We start from the raw sequence: 17017 nt of genomic DNA, 5'->3' as shown, positions 1-17017 counted from the left end.
TAACTTTTTTGAATAACTTTACTGAGTTCGTAATTTAATTTCATAAAACTCTGCACGTAAGACAAAACAGCCAACACTCTATATGTTTTGACAAAGTATTTCTGAACATTTTGATTTCACAAAATAAACATTTTTTCTAAATTGGTTTTACAAAAATATAAGAAGAATGGGCATTTTAACCCTTATAATGGGTCTAATATTTAAAAAGTTAAACAAAAAAAACCCAAACCACTAAACTGTCACATTCCTATGGGCTGGCTTGATCCCTAATTTCAGTGAATGAGACAGAATTCTGTAGTAATCATTCAGTTTTAACTCTAAGCATTTAACACTAGAAATTAAAGTTAAAGACAAGACAGGAATAAACAAGTATCATTCTGATAGCTCTTTAAAGTCTAAACAATATACATAAGGGTGTTTTTTAACTGTTTATATATCCAGACCTATCAAAATATGATTATCTCTGTGCGTCTGTACAGTTCCTAACAAAACTTGAAATTTAGGCTATATTAGATTGTCCCGTCCTTACTCAAGGTAGCAGAAACCCCACTGCCTGAACCTCTGACACTGCTCTGGAAAACAAAACTGGGAAGTATTAATAAGGCATAAAGGTGTTTCCGATCTCAATTACAGCAACTAGTTTCGATGTGGACGGATCAGTTTTGCACAGAAAAAAAGACTGCTCATTTGGTTTACCTACAACAGAAGATGATCTGGATCTGAAAGACTATTCTACTCCCGCATCAGACTTAAGAATTGTATAAACACAATTTCATTCAAAACTCTAATAGCCCCAAGATTCTCACATCGAAATTATGGATATACTTTCATGTCTAAATAAGATTCTGTCAAGGGATGCTGCAGAAGCCGTTACAGCTGGGAAAAGAACTGTTATTGCTCCTATGAATACAAACTCACTTATTTTCTTTTCTCAAAAACTTCTAGTGCCAACTTCTAAGGTCCTTTTCATGGCATGACAAGCTGCAAATTTATTGAGCATTCCATCTCCTCAAGTATCAAAGCTCTACCTTCTTCATGCATGTCAATCATGAGAATTTTCTTCTGCAGATAAAGGCGGCAGCAGCAGGCCACCACTCCTGTTTTCAGTGGTCATCGCTTTGCCCAGAGAAACATACCTAAACTTCAGTGCAGTCTTTCATACCAGCTTGGGCCACCCAGCTCTGTATCTCTCTTCCTATGAGAATGAGAAATCCTCAAAAATTCTTTTCTCATCACATACTCCCTGACAGCAAGACAGAATGAGCATTACATGTGCCCAGAATGCAGGAAACGAAAGGAAAAATCTGGACAGAAGAGGCCTCACTAATATGAAGATCATTTGTTTCCTGTTCTGAACTTAAATTAGTATTTGGGAGGTATGGGCTTTTTCACCTTGATATGCAGACTTCCCAGGCTGTGCATGGGAGAAATGAGACAAATCTGAAGTGACACTGAGGTGCATAGGCTGCAACAGTAGTTTATCAGAAGCACAATGTGTAAAATAACATGAATGCTATCTTTCTACCTGTGTTGAAACAGGCTCTGAACCTCTTTGTTCACTTCCCTTGTAAATTCGAAAACCTCTAAAGAATTCCCTATCACATCAATGTGAGTAGCATAAGGAATAACCAAAACAGAAGGGTAGTGGGATTTTAGAGTTTCACACACCAATTTATATTTCTGCTTTTCATCTCTGACGTACCCATCAAGGCATATCCTTTCTTTACATAAAGTGTTATGAAGTTTTAGAGACTGATGTTCAATTTCCTCTTTGATTGCTAGTACCTGTCCAGCATCAGGCCTACTTCTAACTTTCTGAAGATATAGTGTAGTTATATCACCATCAGTGACGTCAGAAATTGCAACATCAGTATTTGCCAGAAGTTTCTTGGGAAGAAAGTTCTTCATATAGAGATATGTATCTGTGTCAAGAACAACCACTTGCTTTTCCCCTTCTGCATCATGAACAAAATTATTTGTATCTGTGGTAAGTCTGCACTGCTGCTGCTGCTTCTTCGGTCTCTGATGGGACTTATTTTCTTCATTTTTGTCCTCTGAAAGGGATTTTGCTTTTAGTAAAAGGAAGTCTCTTAGCAATTCGATTGCTGGAAATGACCCTTGAACAGAAATATGTCCACTGGATTGCAGAGGGCCAAAGCTCAAAGCTGTGTTCTTCTTTTTAATTTCTTGTATCAGATCTTCTAAAACATATTGATCTTTGAAAACAGACATATTGAGGACAGACGTGACAGAGCTGAAGACCTAGAATTTTGAATTAGAGAAAAGTTAAGTAATGGTTAACATAGCAAAGGAAGTACAATAAGATAAATAATGAATGAACTTACATTTTTGCTGTAAGGAGTTACTTTCAAAGGATAGTATCTGGACAGTCTCTTGTCTTCTAGTCGATGCTCGTTCTTCTTTAGAACACTCTCTGCAACTAAAGAGAAAGTCACTTATTGCTTATTTGTTCTGCAGTAAGATAATGCATTATTACCAGTCTGATGGTGGAACACTTCGTGGGTGTTTTCTTCTTGATGCTTTCCCCAACAATTTCCCATACATACACACAGGTGATTCAATACTCTTGCCTAATATTTTATGCATTAGTCAAAAGTGCTGAGAGAGAGATGGAAGGCTGTCTTTTTACAACATTAATTGTCAGGGATTTATTCCCAAAGGCCTGACTACAAAAATCATGTTATGCATGGTATAAATTTATTTCTAAAAACAAACAAAACAAACACTTTGCACAAAGCCTCTTCAGAGTCATGACTTCACTGAACAGAAATAAAATCCTAAAACTCTGACTAAGAGAGAGGTGTTAGTCTCCCAGACACACAAAATCCTAGTACCAGTAAACAATTTATAATCATTTGTTTTAGGGTAAACAATCTAGGGTTAATTCCTGGGGGAACATTTCCCGCAGCGTATTAGAGTCAATACCTTCTTGATCTTCAAAAGTTACATATGCAACTCCTTTTTCCATTGTTGGATATATTATGTCTTCCACATCTCCACCATTATTCTTTGACTTTTGGAAATGAATCACCAGTATGTCACTCATGACATCATCCTTCAGAATGCCATCTGGAACACCAGAGATGACAACTGTCCTTGCTGATTTAGCTGCTCGTCCCGTGTCCTGCACATAGAGAAATGGGGTACTGTAAGCACAAGGAGTACCAGTGACCTGCCGTAGTGGTTACCCACACCCACCCTAACTGCTGAAGTGACTCCCCTTCATTTTAGTCAGACAAGTTCCCCTTTTCATAGATAACTAAGACTGCTGAATCAGATTCTGATTTCAGCGAATACCAGACTCCCTCAGGCACTTCTATGTTACTGTGCAGTAAAAAATGTGTCATTTACACACTCTCGGTATCCTCATTTGTTAGAGCAATAAAAATTAGAACTAAATTTAACAGCTTCCAAACGAAAGGCCCAGTGTCACATGGGTAAGATTGTTTACTCTAATATTCAAGATTGAAAGAAAATGAAAAATGTTAATTGCATCAATAAGCATTCTCTTTTCAGAGTGGCGAGGTCAGATTCAGACAGTCCTTACTTGTTAAATTCATGAGAGCTGGGATCTAGCATTATGCTCTGACTCATCTCTCTCCTCTTATTCAATGGACAACCTTGTTAAACTGGAAGAACATAATCCCAGTCATCTGAGACTTGCAGTGCGTAAAATGACTACTACACACATGATTTTGATCAGAGCCAGACCTCCCAATGCTGCAAACATGAAACCCATCCTAAATAGGATTTGCATCTATGTCTTGTTAAGGCACGTGTATTTTCTTTCCACTCTTATTAGGCAGAAATAATAAACAGCATTATTTCACTGGAAATATGGCAAAATCACCATAAACGGTGGGACACTGAGGAAATTTTGTAACAGTTCATTAACTGTTTTGGAAGAAAGAAAATAGTTTAGTATGTTTGCATGGAGCGTTTATGGGAACAAGTTGTCAGTAACTTCAGAGCAACTATTCCAGGTCAATCCCTCAGTCTGCATTCTTCGGGCATCTCTTACAAAGTTTCTTCTGGACTCGGGCTGTATAAAATATTGAAGCCTGCCTGGCACTTAGGAGGCCTGATTTTAGCACCCGTCCAAATAAAGGGCTAGGCACTCCGGTTGTGTCGGTAATTATTCCTAGCAACGTTTGTGCAAACAGCAGGTTCCTGCACTAACGAGACAGCACGGAGAGAATACAAACAGGGCGCTTCGGGGGCTGGCGAGGCTTTACGCAGGATTTTCTCCTGCCTCACGCAGCCGGGGCGCTCCAAGCTGCCAGACAGCCCCCACACCTTGCCAGCTGGCTCTTCGGAACAAAAAACCACGACGAAAACGCTGGGGATTTATGCTGGGATTTATGCCGAATCGCTTCTGAGGCACGTACGCGCCCGGTGCCTGCCGCGGGACTGCGGTGTGGGGCGGCAGGAGGTGCTGCAGGGCCACACGGGCACAAAGCCGGCTCCCGGAGGGGGGGCACCCGGGCTGCCTCACGACCCCCCGGCCGTACCAGCCCACCTCACGACCCCTCACGGTGCACCAACCCGCCCCAAGCCCCTCCGGCCATGCCCGAGGGCCCGGCGGTGCGCTACCACCCGCCGCCGGGCCCGCGCCCTGCCCCGGCCTCAGGGCGCCCCGCCGCCATTTCGCGACCCCCCCGGGCGGCCCCTCCGGCCCTGCCGCCGCTGCCACTTGCCATGGCCGTCGCTGTGCCGGCCCCCGGCGGCCCGGGGAGGCGGCTGTCCCCGGCCACCGCGGCTGCCGGAGCGGGGAAGCGAAAGAGAAAGCGATGGGCGGGCGCCGGGAGGGCCGGGCCGGGCCGGGTGCCCGCCTCTGCGCTGCCGTCTCCTTCCCCCTGACGGCGGCCAACGGTGAATTCCCGGCAGGGGGAAGGAGAAGGGCAGTGCCCTTTGCAGCGACATCGCGTAAAGGCTGCATTTTCATCACTAAAACCGTATTCCGGCCTTTACGTGGCACAGCTAGTGCTGCAAAATAAACTTTTATCAATTCATCAGTGAGAAAATCGAAATAGAACGTTTTAGAATGTTAATTAAAATCTCGTCTTGATTTTGTGCGGTTAAAGCCTGCTTCTTCTCACTTCTCCCACACACAGTGAGACCACAGGAGAATTTTAAATGTTTTCCTTTTTCAAGGACTTCTTTCTCAACGTTTATCAGTGAGGTATGGTTAAAATTACTGACAGTCTTCGTCAAGTTTTCCTCCTCTTTTCTTTTTAAGGCGTTTGATCTCATCGATATTTTAGGACTGTTACAGGCAAAAGCACATAATCCCCATAAACAAATCATTCCCCTTTCCTTTTTTTTCCTATTTCACAATTGCCAGATAATCAATCCCTGCCTTTGCACGTACTAAACAGTAAGAGGAGCTACAGTCACACGTATCTCTCCCACCAGCAAAGTCAGCCGTGGTGCTAGCAGTCTTTTAGTTTCCTATATGTATTTGTTGTCTATTAAAAGTTTCTCTTAGAATTCCACCTGAGATATATTTGTAGTGCTTCCCTTAAAGTGCTTTTTTTCTGCATACTAAGATGTCAAGTACTACAGAATGGAGTTAGAGCGGCCTTCCAGTACCTCAGGGGGCCTACAGGAGAGCTGGGGAGAGTGGTGGAGTGCAGGGATAGGACCGGGGTAACGGCTTTAAAGCAACAGAGGGCAGCTTTAGATTAGATATAAGGAGGAGATATAAGTCTTTACTCAGAAGTGAGGCCCTGGCCAATGCTGCCCCATCCCTGGTGGTGCCCGAGGCCAGGCTGGATGGGGTTTGGGGAGCCTGGGCTGGGAGAGGTCCCCACCCAAGGAAGGGGCTTTAAGGTCCCTTCCAGCCCAAACCCCTCTGTGGTTCTGTGTTAGAGCTGTGATACTTGGAAATTAAGATTATTGGTGCCATACTGTTTTTGCCCCCGAGGATGGCAAATAAACATGAGCACAGCAGAAAAGTAAAAACATCCACCTTTGGACAAGAAATCCTTCTCTGACTTTGCAATTCCGTTTTATTTCAAAAATCTGAAAGGATAAACTGGAAACAAAAGGGGAAGTTAACATGCTGAAAAAATAATTCCTCCTAAAGTTTGTACGCCTTTTTCAAATGACCCGTCTAATACACACCCTCACAGAGCTGGCAGCCTGGCCAGTCACATGCAACTAAATAAATTCCTCAGACCCAGTGTTCAGCATCAGATTTTTTAATCCAGCACTGTTACAAAGAAGTCTGTTTTAAAGAATCATCTGAAGTCTTAACTGTAGTATTTTCAATTTGAAAAAAAAGGAACAAAGATGTAATTGTAGAAACAAATATTAAACAATAAACCAGGCTATTGATTTATGAGACGTTCAATAGCATTTGGATCAGATCCTAGAGGAAGTATCAAGGAAGTAATAGCATTTTGACAGCTAAAAGCAGTATTTTATTTTTTTTTCCAATCAGTAAAAGTCCACAGGTTTCCAAAACGCAAATTTTAGATTAAGTTTTATGTGCTGGTAAGGGTTTTTCCTTGACTTTAACCAGGAACATCTGGAACACAAAGCAGTACATTTTACCGAATTTCTATGCAAAGTCTGTGCCATTAAACAAATGAGAAAGACAGGTAGTTCCCTTTTCAGATATAAATTTCTGAACATTTAAGCACAATTCTACAAGAAGTGTTGTTGTAACTTCCTGCGTCTCGGATGAAACAAAAAGTCAGAACTTCATGAGTTTGATCTCCCATTTTCCATTTGGCATTCTAAGCGTCCTCCTCAAAGCAAACCCATGTAGCTCCTTTTGATACGTATTTGATTCTCTCTGTTTCTCCACCACCATTACTAGGCTTTTGAAAATGAATTTCAATCATGTCCTGTACACTTTCCTCATCATCTTCAGTCTCTGCAATTCCTTTCAGCAGAATGGAATTCTTAGAAATCCCAGAATAGAGCTGTTTAAGACAGAAAGAGAAAGTTGTATTATACATCAGCTGTCACACGTACATCTACAGGAGTTGACAGATACTGGAAATAAACATTCTCAATCAGCTATGGCTAGGATCTTTGATCACCTTTTAAGATTTTGGTCAATGTGCTATGTGTCTGTCACTGACATTAACGAGTTCTGAACTTTACCATACAGTGCTAAGTTTAATAGAAATTGTGCCTGGCCTCCCTAACTGGTTTGTCCCACACTCCTTAATGCATACACTGGTTTGGGGGATCTCTAATGGTTACAGACCGTATCACTCCATCAAAATCAATGCTGATATATGATACACATCTGCAAAGAATGTCATATCTTTTAAGTGCACAAATGCTAGTCAATGCTTTAATTATAAAGGCCTGATTATATACATAGCACTGACTTGATTACAATCTATTCATACAACGTAAAAGAATTTCAGTGAGCATATCATGAGCAAGCAGACTAGTGCTAAAGGAAAAGAAGTTACTATTAGGGTCGAACAACTAAATGAAAAAAAAAAAAAGAATGAGCAAGTGTTCAAGTGTTTCATAGAACAAGGGTCTCTCCTGAGATTATCAACAAGGCCTCTCATTAGGGCTGAACATGACAGTGCTTTGTGACATGGAAAAACGTTGCGCCTACTAATAACATACTTCACAAACAATTCAGTATCTGCCTCCTGCCTGGCACAGACATTATGGTAAGTAATGATATAATTTAATCAAAGAAAGACATGCATGCCCTTTTAAAATAAATTATAGTTCTCACACTACAAAACATAGGATTATCTGCACAGCAGCATATTGCAGATGCACACTTGCTATTAAGTTTCACAAACTGAGTACAGAAAAGCTTCTTCAGTCCTCAGAACTGAAAATTCCGCCCATATCTCATATTTCCCACATACCTGCTCTGTTTAGGGAGTAGCCTGAAATAGATTTTTTTACCTGAAGCTTTTCCATGTGTACGTTGGTGCTTGGAGACACATGAAGCCTGTAGTGCCTTCCATTTACAAAGAAAGGACATTTAGTACTTCTCACAAAGCCATTGGCTGCTGTAAGGGAGACAGAGAAGACGAGGAATAACAGTAATATAACCTCAAATGCATTTTGTAAGCATATCAAAGAGCAGGCTAATCTTCCTTATTTGGATTTAGAAACTAATATATGACAGCGTGTTTGCAGATTCTTCATATGCAAATTGAAAAAAGTCCATTTGGCAGTTCCAAAAAAGTAAGATCAGTAAATACCCTCAAAAGCTTCTGAAATAAATCTAAAGTAGCTGCTCTAAATAGATGTGGCTCCACCGATCTTTTCAGAATTTCATACACTAAAACCAAAATGCCTGGAGTTGGGCAAACTGAATGCTTCTCTAAGTTTACTGTCATGAAACAAGAGCTAAAAATCAAACACATTTTCCTAACTTTCTCTTCACAATATGTGTCTAGTAATGCAAAGGAAAAAAAGTTTTTGACAAAGTTAAGATAGAAACAAAGCTGAAGAGCTACATATCAGGTCATGTTTGATCAAAAAGGAATGTGATGAAGTAACACTATATTTACAGATATGTGTGTGAAACCACATCTTTTCCTGATCTACTTAACTCTCCAGGAGGGAGAGCTTCCCAGGAGGGAAGGATTATTTGCATTCACTGGTTAAATTAACACAGAACATAAGGGAATGGAAACAGATGAGACGGCCTGCCCATCCAGCTAACAAAAGTATTACATACTATACCTCCAGGTTTGAGGAATGTAATAACAGCTGTTCTAGACTTCTTGTCGTATTTTACATTTTCTACTTCTCCTCCTCCATGTTCAGATTTGTAGAAATTCAGCTCTAATTTGTCTCTCACCCAGTCATCAGGAATTGATAGCTCAGGTACTTCTGAAACATCAATCTTCTTCCCAGAAATAGTGACATGGAGCTAACAAAAATAATTTGTGCATTTTGTGATTGAAAACACCCACAAGACTGAACATAAAGTCTTTTATGTACTGCAAGTATATATCTTTATAGTTTTATATTTTAGTTAATTACCTCAAATTTGATTCCCATTCCAAGCGCAAAAGGCATTGCTTTCACATCTGTTGTTTTTCTGTCCAGGTTCAGAGTATGCTTACCCGTTTTTATCAGTCTCTGGGCAACTGAGGAAAATAACAAGTTTTCAGCTGAGAAAAGCCTTGTTTAATCATTATAAAAACATGACTATTCCTCAGTCTCTTAAGCAAAAGCTCTTTTTAAATCAGTAAGTAAGAAATGAGTAAGTTTGGCAACCATATCCCACTACCTACATCTTCAGGCATGTCTATGTCTGTTAAATCTCACCAGTTATAGTCAACAGCTAAAATATGATACTATCTTTAGAATAAAAGATGCTGTCAAAAGATGCTCTCACTGTGAGAAATATTAATACTAGCCTTTCTGTATTTTATTTAAAAGATCCATTGATAAAAACCACATCATTGCCAGCTGTAGAGAATGCCTATTAGGAATGTTAGATTTTAGCTGAAATACATGAATCAAGACACCAGCTTTACATCTGCAGTATACTTGCATAACTGAGTTAGCCAGCACGCAGGCCCAGGCAGACTGCCTGCAGGCTCCTTGCAGGCAAGCACCAGGCAGGCCAAGCAGCAGGCATCTCAGCGGCAAGCAGGCAACTTGCAGACCACACCATCCCTCTATCGTCTGACATCTACCCATCATCTGATGCATGTAGACTTAACCAGCGTAACTTCTGTCAGAATAAAGTACTGAGTAAAGAAAGTAATCAAATTCTGCTGTCAAAACATTTTGAATCATACTTAACAAAACTGAGGTAGAAACATATTCCCAATTTCGAACACAAAGTGTTGTTTGTATTAGCTGATAGCAGAAACGCGGTAATCAAACACGCATGCAGAGCACTTGGAAGAATTTTTTGTTAATGACTGGCAGCAGAATAGTGAGAAGTTCCATGTGTACTCTTCTTTGGCTGTTGCTGAGGCTTTTTTTCCCCTAAATGTTTTTGTAAACCTTTTCCCTTTGGTAATGAAAGGCACCAGAGACATTAATTTTATACTTAAAACATGCATCATACCTTCTGCATCTTCAAAAGTAAGCAGTGCCTGGTTTTGATTCAGTTTGAATGGGATTTTTGATGTTACAGAAAAAACACAGCGAGTATTGATATCTGAAAAATCATCCTTCGCGTCTTCCATGTGAGTGAACTCCACTTTCATGTCTGCTACCTTTTTTTCAATCTAATATTTTAGAATCAAGATAGAGAAAAAACACTTATGTAATTATTGCCTAACAGGAAAACGAACGGTACAGTCTTGACTTGAGTTACCATATACACGTATTTTTCAGGTTCAACAGTCACGCAGATTGAAGTCACAGCTGGTAACACACGTGTAACTGCTAACTAACTGACTTGTTGCACGTCTATTCCTCAGATTCTTGTCCATGAGTTTAGGTTTGTTTTTTATTTTTTCCTTTGATTAACTTTGAACTTGGACTTGACCCTATACAGTAAAAAATCAGTTGAAGTCCACAGGTGTTTCTATCTGTAGAATTAGAATACTTTTGGTAAGTAAAATCTGTAAAATGCAAGTATCAGAGTCGTTCATGGTACCACTTACTTTTGCCCACTTGCATCGCTGCTCTACAGAAATGTTAAATCTGCTAATGAACTGCCTTGCATGTTACCATCATAGTAATAAAGACACGAATAGCCAAGTATTTTATAACTACCATACACGTAAGTGTTCATGAAAATGTTGGTTAGGGAAAGCTGCTTTAATAGATTTGAGGGAGTTTTAGATACCTCTTTTTTTCCCCATTTACATAACTGTTTCAAACTAAAATCCTGTGTAGAAGAAAAATATTGTTTGTGTCAAGATAAAATAGCCAGAGCAATAAAAGCATTCCTGCCACGTATCTTCAAAACTGCCATCTTATCTAGGAGTCTGTTTTCTTTCTGTTCCCTCTACTGCCAATGGACACATTTTTCCTTCCATCCTCTTACCCAAGAAATATAAAATGCAAGTACTTCAAAATTAGCAATGCTATGTGAATTTTTTACTCCAGTGTCTTCCATTCAACCATTTCCTGCTTTTCTTCATCTCATGTTTTCAATATCTCACACACTTGTACTTGTTTCCACATCCTTAACCTTCTTCACACTATCTTGCCAGGTAAAATAGGAAAATAAAGCCTCAAGCTTTATTTTACATTGAAATCAATAAAGGTTGCTGAACAACTTGGCCCCAACGGTCTAGAACTGGCAAAATAAAAATGTGCCCTTCCAAAGGAAAAACTGCAAAGTACTTCAAACCTTACCTTACCATCCCACGAAAGCTCTGAATTACATTCTGCAAGGTCTTCTTTGAGCTTTTCAATCTCTTTCTTCAGTTTGCTGTTTTCTTGGTTTAGTACACAAAGTTCTTTCTACAGCACAAAAATATTAAATGCAAAATTAAACACGTAGAAGATATTCCAGCAAAATCCGTAGACAGTAGAAACTGTTTCAGCTTTCAATTATTATACATGCATTATGTCTTCACATTTAACCTATTAATTGTATTTTAGTAGTTCGCAATATTGAAGCCTTAATTGCTCATCAGCATTTCTCAGGCCAAACAAAACTTCACTGAAACAACCTCGACAGCCTACAGAAAATTCTCCTGTTACTGCACCAATGACTACACAGCACTTTGAGGTAATGCACCAATTATTTCTAGAAAGAAGAGCCATCTTCAGACAAGTTCTGGCTGAAGCCAGCTTATTGTCATTTAAGAAATTATAATCCCTTGGGTGCTGTAACATCTATCAGGTGCTGGGATTTGAGAAAGCAGTGGAAACAACCCATTCGATTCTTTCTTTATCACACAAAACTGAAACTTACCTCTTGGCAGAGAATCTCAGAAAAGGAAGACTGGTTTTGCCTGCCTTCATTTTCTACACAAGATAGGTCTCAGTTCCGCCTTCGCTCTTCCAATGTTACTGTAAGTTTTATTTTATTGTACCAGTTCTTAATCTGCCATTGAAAAACTGTGTGCAAGATAGCCTCGTCTTAGAGTCTGCAAAGTGGTGAAGCTGTTTAAACTGGAAAGGAAATCCTACTCTTTCTTATCTTCTCTAACCAAAACCTCCCTCACAATTCCCCAAATATTGAGAGCTGTAAGCCTCCATACCTCGTGGATGTCCTTAGACTTAATACTCTCTTTATGAAGGTTCTCTTCAAGCTCCTTTAACGATGTCAGCTCATCCTGTAGTTTAACATATTCTTTGTCAGCACTTAATTTACAAACTTGAAGGTCAGCTTTTACTTTTTCAGCGTTTTCAAGTCTTTCCTGGATGATAAAAAAGAAAAAGACTCTTCGAAAATTTTTTTCCCCACAAGAACAAACAAAACTTTAGCTAAGCCCTTTATATTTATTTATTTATTTTAATGCTTTGGATAAATACTTCTTTTAGACATACAAGTATAGTTTCCACTCAGATTAACAAAAGCATGTAAGTACCATTAAAGAACAGAGAGCAAGTCAGGAAAACATCTGTTATGATAGGGGGAGAGCCGACTTGGATTTAGAAGGGTGAACTAATGGTCTTCGAAGTATCTTTGAGCTAATTTCCATGATTCTATACACTTTATAGAACTTGCCTTCCATTTTTGCAGTTCTTGTTTAAGACTTTCCATCTCATCTTTGGATGTGTCAGAAGGACCAGGAGTTGTCATACACTGGAGAGAAAAGAAAAGGCAAGGCACGCAGAATTTTATTTCCCTTTTAGGGCATAACCAAGACACCCCAAACAATTCAAATTAGTCTACATGATTTAAAAAAACAACCCTTTACAGCTAGACAACACATTTTGCAATGGCAGTTTTCAATGTATCAGCATTAGTGAAAGTCCAATGCTTTTTGTCTGTATGTCCATTTCCTGTTTTTCTCCAGTTGTGCAGGCAAGATATGTGGTAAGTCAGACATTTTGAGAAACCCATCATACTTCATAATTAAATCTTCCTAGTATCCTCATTCCACACGATAGCATATACCACTTTATTTTTTTAAAAAACATTCAGACAATTAGTCCAAATCAGTGAACTACTTTAATTGGCTAGACAGGACAAAAATCTAAGAAAACAATCAGTACTCATTATTTGCTAAATATCCAACTGAAAATATTCACAGGCTAATATTTTAATAAATCATAAAAGTATGTTCTTCCACAGGGAGCTAAGCCCCCCAAACCTGCAAAGGTTTATCTATAAGCTTTCTCAGCACTTTCTCTAAGAAGGTGTAAAAAGAATATACAAGCCCAAAGAGAAAAAAAAAATGCAAAATGGGATGTTTCCAAGCTCAGGCAGGTTAGACAATGAATGGTAACATCAGGTGGGAAAGGCAATAAAAGAAGAATTTCAGATTTTAATTGCTTCAGGGCAGAAGTTCAGAAGCACAGGGAAATTACCACTGGATAAAGCCCATATTCTCTGTTCTGTTTTGTTTCTATGACTGCAATATTCTGCAGAAAAGAAAAAAAAAATCCAAAGAGACCTGCTGAAACAATCCCTCCCTTTTACTTAAGATTACATAAAACTTGAATGTGAACCATGAAATTTAGACATGGAAAAGGCCTGTTAGATAATCTAGTTAATTCTCTTGCTAATTCTGTTTTTTTCCTAAAAGCAATAAAACATAAAGTATTTTTTTTCCTACAACTTCGTCCAGTTTCAAATGCCTATTAAGCAACAGGGAAATCCCCATCTGCGTATAACTTAGAACCGGAAAAAAATTCCTTCACTCAAGGGACTGAGTGCAGGAAAGCAGAATGATGCACGTTCAACAGCTGTAAGATGATAAGAAAGGATGCCTGTTTGTTACGGAAAATGCTCAACCGCAACAGTTTTCAACCTCAAAGAAATAGAAAAATACCAAGAAAACACAAGAAAACCAAGGGAAAGTCCCATCCAAACTACTTGCCATGCTGCAAGAACTGGATCAAGGGAGGCACCAGGAAAAAGGAAATTCCCTTAAGAAACCTCCATGGAAACAGATGAGCAGACGAGGAAATTCTAACAGTCTGTAACGCAGACACTTTGGAATGGGACTCTCCCTATGGAGACAAGAGCCAGTTAGGAAAGAAAGAGAAAGGGAAGCCCTGCTACAAACTGAGGTATGAGGTTTGAGGAAAGATTTATATTGGGCACTGACATCTGGAATTTAAGATGTTATTAAAGTGGGGATGGAGAGGACGAGGAATGTCCAAAGTATTAAAGGATGGAAGAAAGTGAGACAAGAAGTTTAAGAAGCACTGTCTTAGCAGTCCAGGCACAAATCTCCATGCAGAGATCCTATTATCAAATACAGACTTTACCAGGTAACACATCAGGAAATACTTACAAAACCGTTATCTTCTAAAGGCAGCAGTGAACTTGATAAATCCATTGAAACCTGAGGGAACAGAAAAAATAATTACAAGAATTGTATGTATTGGCTCTTTTTGTAGCAAATAGTCCAGAATGGAATACCGTAAGCTCTGCTGGGTTAAAGTGATACAACATTTTCTGGAGAAAAAAAAAAAAAAAAAAGAAGAAAAAAATTTTATATATTGGGTTTCTGAAGCCTCCTTCCTTACTACACCTAAAAAGCAGAGATGTACACGAAAAATTCTATATTGCACAACTTAGCATTTCAGTCCTGAAACTTATGTTAACTTTCTGCTCCATATAGTGTTACTAAAACAGATAACATTATGTGTGCTCTGTGATTAAGTGGTGTAACACTTAAATCTGCTTAAAGCACATGAAAATACCCTTCTTTTTTTTTTTCCACAGCTGATAACATAACACCTGGAACCTGTTGCCACAAGATTTTGTGGGGGGCAGATAAAAAGGAATTTAGAGACGATCACAGGCCATTTATCTGCAGACAGACAGACATGAAGGCACACCAGTTCTCAAGCAAACCTAGGCCAGGGAAGTACCAGGACTTTGCACCACAGGTGCTGACGGTGCTCACAACCTCCCAAAAATTCCAGTATGGGTGGGCACCAGTGCCCTGACCTCGCTTAGCGCTCATATCCCCAAATCCTGTGCCCAGCTTTTGTATGACACTGCAGCACCTGCTGAAGGCTGGAAGCTGAGGCTGCCTTTGGTTAGCCACCAAGCGTCCCAGTCTGCTCTGTGCTATGAAACCAATATTTACCGCGGCGTATGCCTCAGGTTATGGTCAGAGGAAGTTAACTGAAATAACTGAGGAGCACCTCCACGCCTCCAGAGCACTGCCGCCCCGGCAGCCAGCCTCACCACCTCCCCTGGAGCTCAGGGAGGAGGACAAGGGGCAGCCCTGCCGTGAGGCCGGGGGCTCGCCTTCCTCCCCGGCCCGCCGAAGGACGGAGCTCGGGGGCTGCGAGGGCGGCGGCAGCCGGGCCCCAGCGCCGTGGGGCGGCCGCGGGTACCTGGGAGGCAGCCGGGTCCCGCGCAGCGCCGAGCCCCCCGCGCCGCCTCCGTCCCTCTCTCTTTCCCTATCCCTCTGCCTTTCGCTTTCTCTTTCCTGCCGGCTCGCCGGCCCCGCGGGCTGTCCTCTTCCTCGAAATGACGTGGAGGAAGGCGGCACCTTCCTCCTCCTCCTCCTCCCCGCGGCTCCCCGCCCGCCCGGAGGGCCGGCCCCACGGGGCGGGGGGCCAGGCGGACACAGGCAGGGCCGGGCCGGGCTGTGTGAGCAGCGGGCAGGCACAAACTGTGACATAATTCTGCTGAATGTGTGTTTTAGCTGTTTATTCCAAACCACCTTCTCTGGAAGCATGTGAGTTTTATCAAGAATGGGTTACCAGGCGGTGGCAAAAGGTGTAAACATCCAGGGACAGAAATAACCCTCCGCTAATGGATGCAACATCCTTAAAAACAACTTCTGGAAAACGTAGAGCTCTGGAAACCAAGAGGAGGGCAGCAGCCACATGTTCCTTAGGATGCAGGCAGCCCGCCATCCTGGGTCCAAGGGATGAGCCAGAGCCTTCCCTCAGCAAGCAGAAGGCTTCATCTTCCTGCAGGAGCACAGTTGCTTTATAAACGCCTCAGTATATAAATTTCCATAAGCATAAAAATTATGAATGGCTGACTCACAGAACTGGGCAACAAGTAATTTATGGTCTATAGCCAACGCCAATTCATTCAGTAAATGTCTAAAGCCTCTTGGAGTGTTTTTCAAGTCCCTTGGCTGGCTGTATCGCGAGTTTGGCGAGTCAGACTGGAGCACCACTGACAATTATTTCCCTTTCTCCCCCTCAGAAAGTCCCCAGCTTTGGCCAGATCAGACACCAGACCTGCATCCACACCTGCTAGTGCCAGCACAGGGACAGAAGAGGAGAGCTTCTTCGAGTATGGAAGTCAACTTAGAGAAGCCATGAAATATGGGCTGGTGTGAAGTGACTTATCTTTGCAAATGTTCACTGTCTTAGGCAGTGGGCACTCATTCTCTAATGAGACCTCAGGGAAGAGTTTCTAAAGGGAAAAAAAGGGTTAGATTTCCATGACAATCAGTTTGAGGTGGAGAAACCACTGGCTTTTCCTTGGAGAGGAGGATAGAAGGTTTTGCTTCCTGAGGGATCCTTCTTCATGTAGGTAACGAAAGGAAAAGTCATGTACGGATCCTGAAAGAGCTGCTATGGCTCACTTCATTCTGCAGACTGTGTCAATGGGACAGACTGAAGTCGTGAAAGGAGTTGCCAGGTGGAAGACACAAAATGTGTATGCTTAAACATGGGGAAGTGGGAAAAAAAAAAAAAAGAAAAGTGCCACAAGTGTCTTTTATTAATAGCCCTTGGATTCAGGAACACACAATGCCTCCAAGATTGTAGCCAAGCAGTCGGACACAGCTGACTGAGTTCAAGACGGTTAACATCCATTTAGATACACATAGCAGATGTGTTGCAGACATGAATAAAATTTGGGCAATGTCTATGTTCTAGGCCAGGAAAAGAAGAAAGTGTATTGCTTTCAGGAAAAAAACTGTCAGGTTTCCTTTAAGGCTAAGCTGACTAACTTTTAAATGTTACCCTCAGA

At 40.9% G+C, this 17017-nt stretch overlaps 2 protein-coding genes across 4 annotated transcripts; both read right to left on the bottom strand.

Moving 5' to 3' along the window:
• On the bottom strand, positions 1-4979 carry RBM43 (RNA binding motif protein 43). Its single transcript, XM_083840928.1, has 4 exons — positions 4719-4979; positions 2947-3145; positions 2346-2440; positions 1-2262 (listed from the first exon to the last, which is right to left on the bottom strand). The coding sequence occupies exons 1-4, from the start codon at positions 4719-4721 to the stop codon at positions 1522-1524; spliced, it is 1038 nt and encodes a 345-aa protein (XP_083697054.1). The 5' UTR covers positions 4722-4979; the 3' UTR covers positions 1-1521.
• A 1229-nt stretch (positions 4980-6208) lies between these two features.
• Positions 6209-15589, bottom strand: NMI (N-myc and STAT interactor). 3 transcript variants are annotated; one of them, XM_083840925.1, is made up of 10 exons: positions 15415-15589; positions 14358-14408; positions 12620-12697; positions 12150-12308; positions 11296-11403; positions 10052-10214; positions 9010-9116; positions 8707-8896; positions 7918-8024; positions 6209-6953 (listed from the first exon to the last, which is right to left on the bottom strand). In XM_083840925.1, exons 2-10 carry the CDS (start codon positions 14400-14402, stop codon positions 6765-6767), a joined length of 1146 nt encoding a protein of 381 aa, XP_083697051.1. In that variant the 5' UTR covers positions 14403-14408; positions 15415-15589; the 3' UTR covers positions 6209-6764. The 3 variants fall into 3 exon arrangements, with proteins under 3 accessions (XP_083697051.1, XP_083697052.1, XP_083697050.1); XM_083840926.1 differs by having other exon boundaries at positions 15220-15490; XM_083840924.1 differs by lacking the exon at positions 15415-15589 and adding an exon at positions 14486-14544.
• Positions 15590-17017: the final 1428 nt, after the last annotated feature.

This window comes from Anser anser (assembly GCF_964211835.1).
Source record: "Anser anser genome assembly, chromosome: 6".
Classification (NCBI taxonomy): domain Eukaryota; kingdom Metazoa; phylum Chordata; class Aves; order Anseriformes; family Anatidae; genus Anser; species Anser anser.
This window is presented reverse-complemented; position numbering and strand designations above follow the sequence as displayed.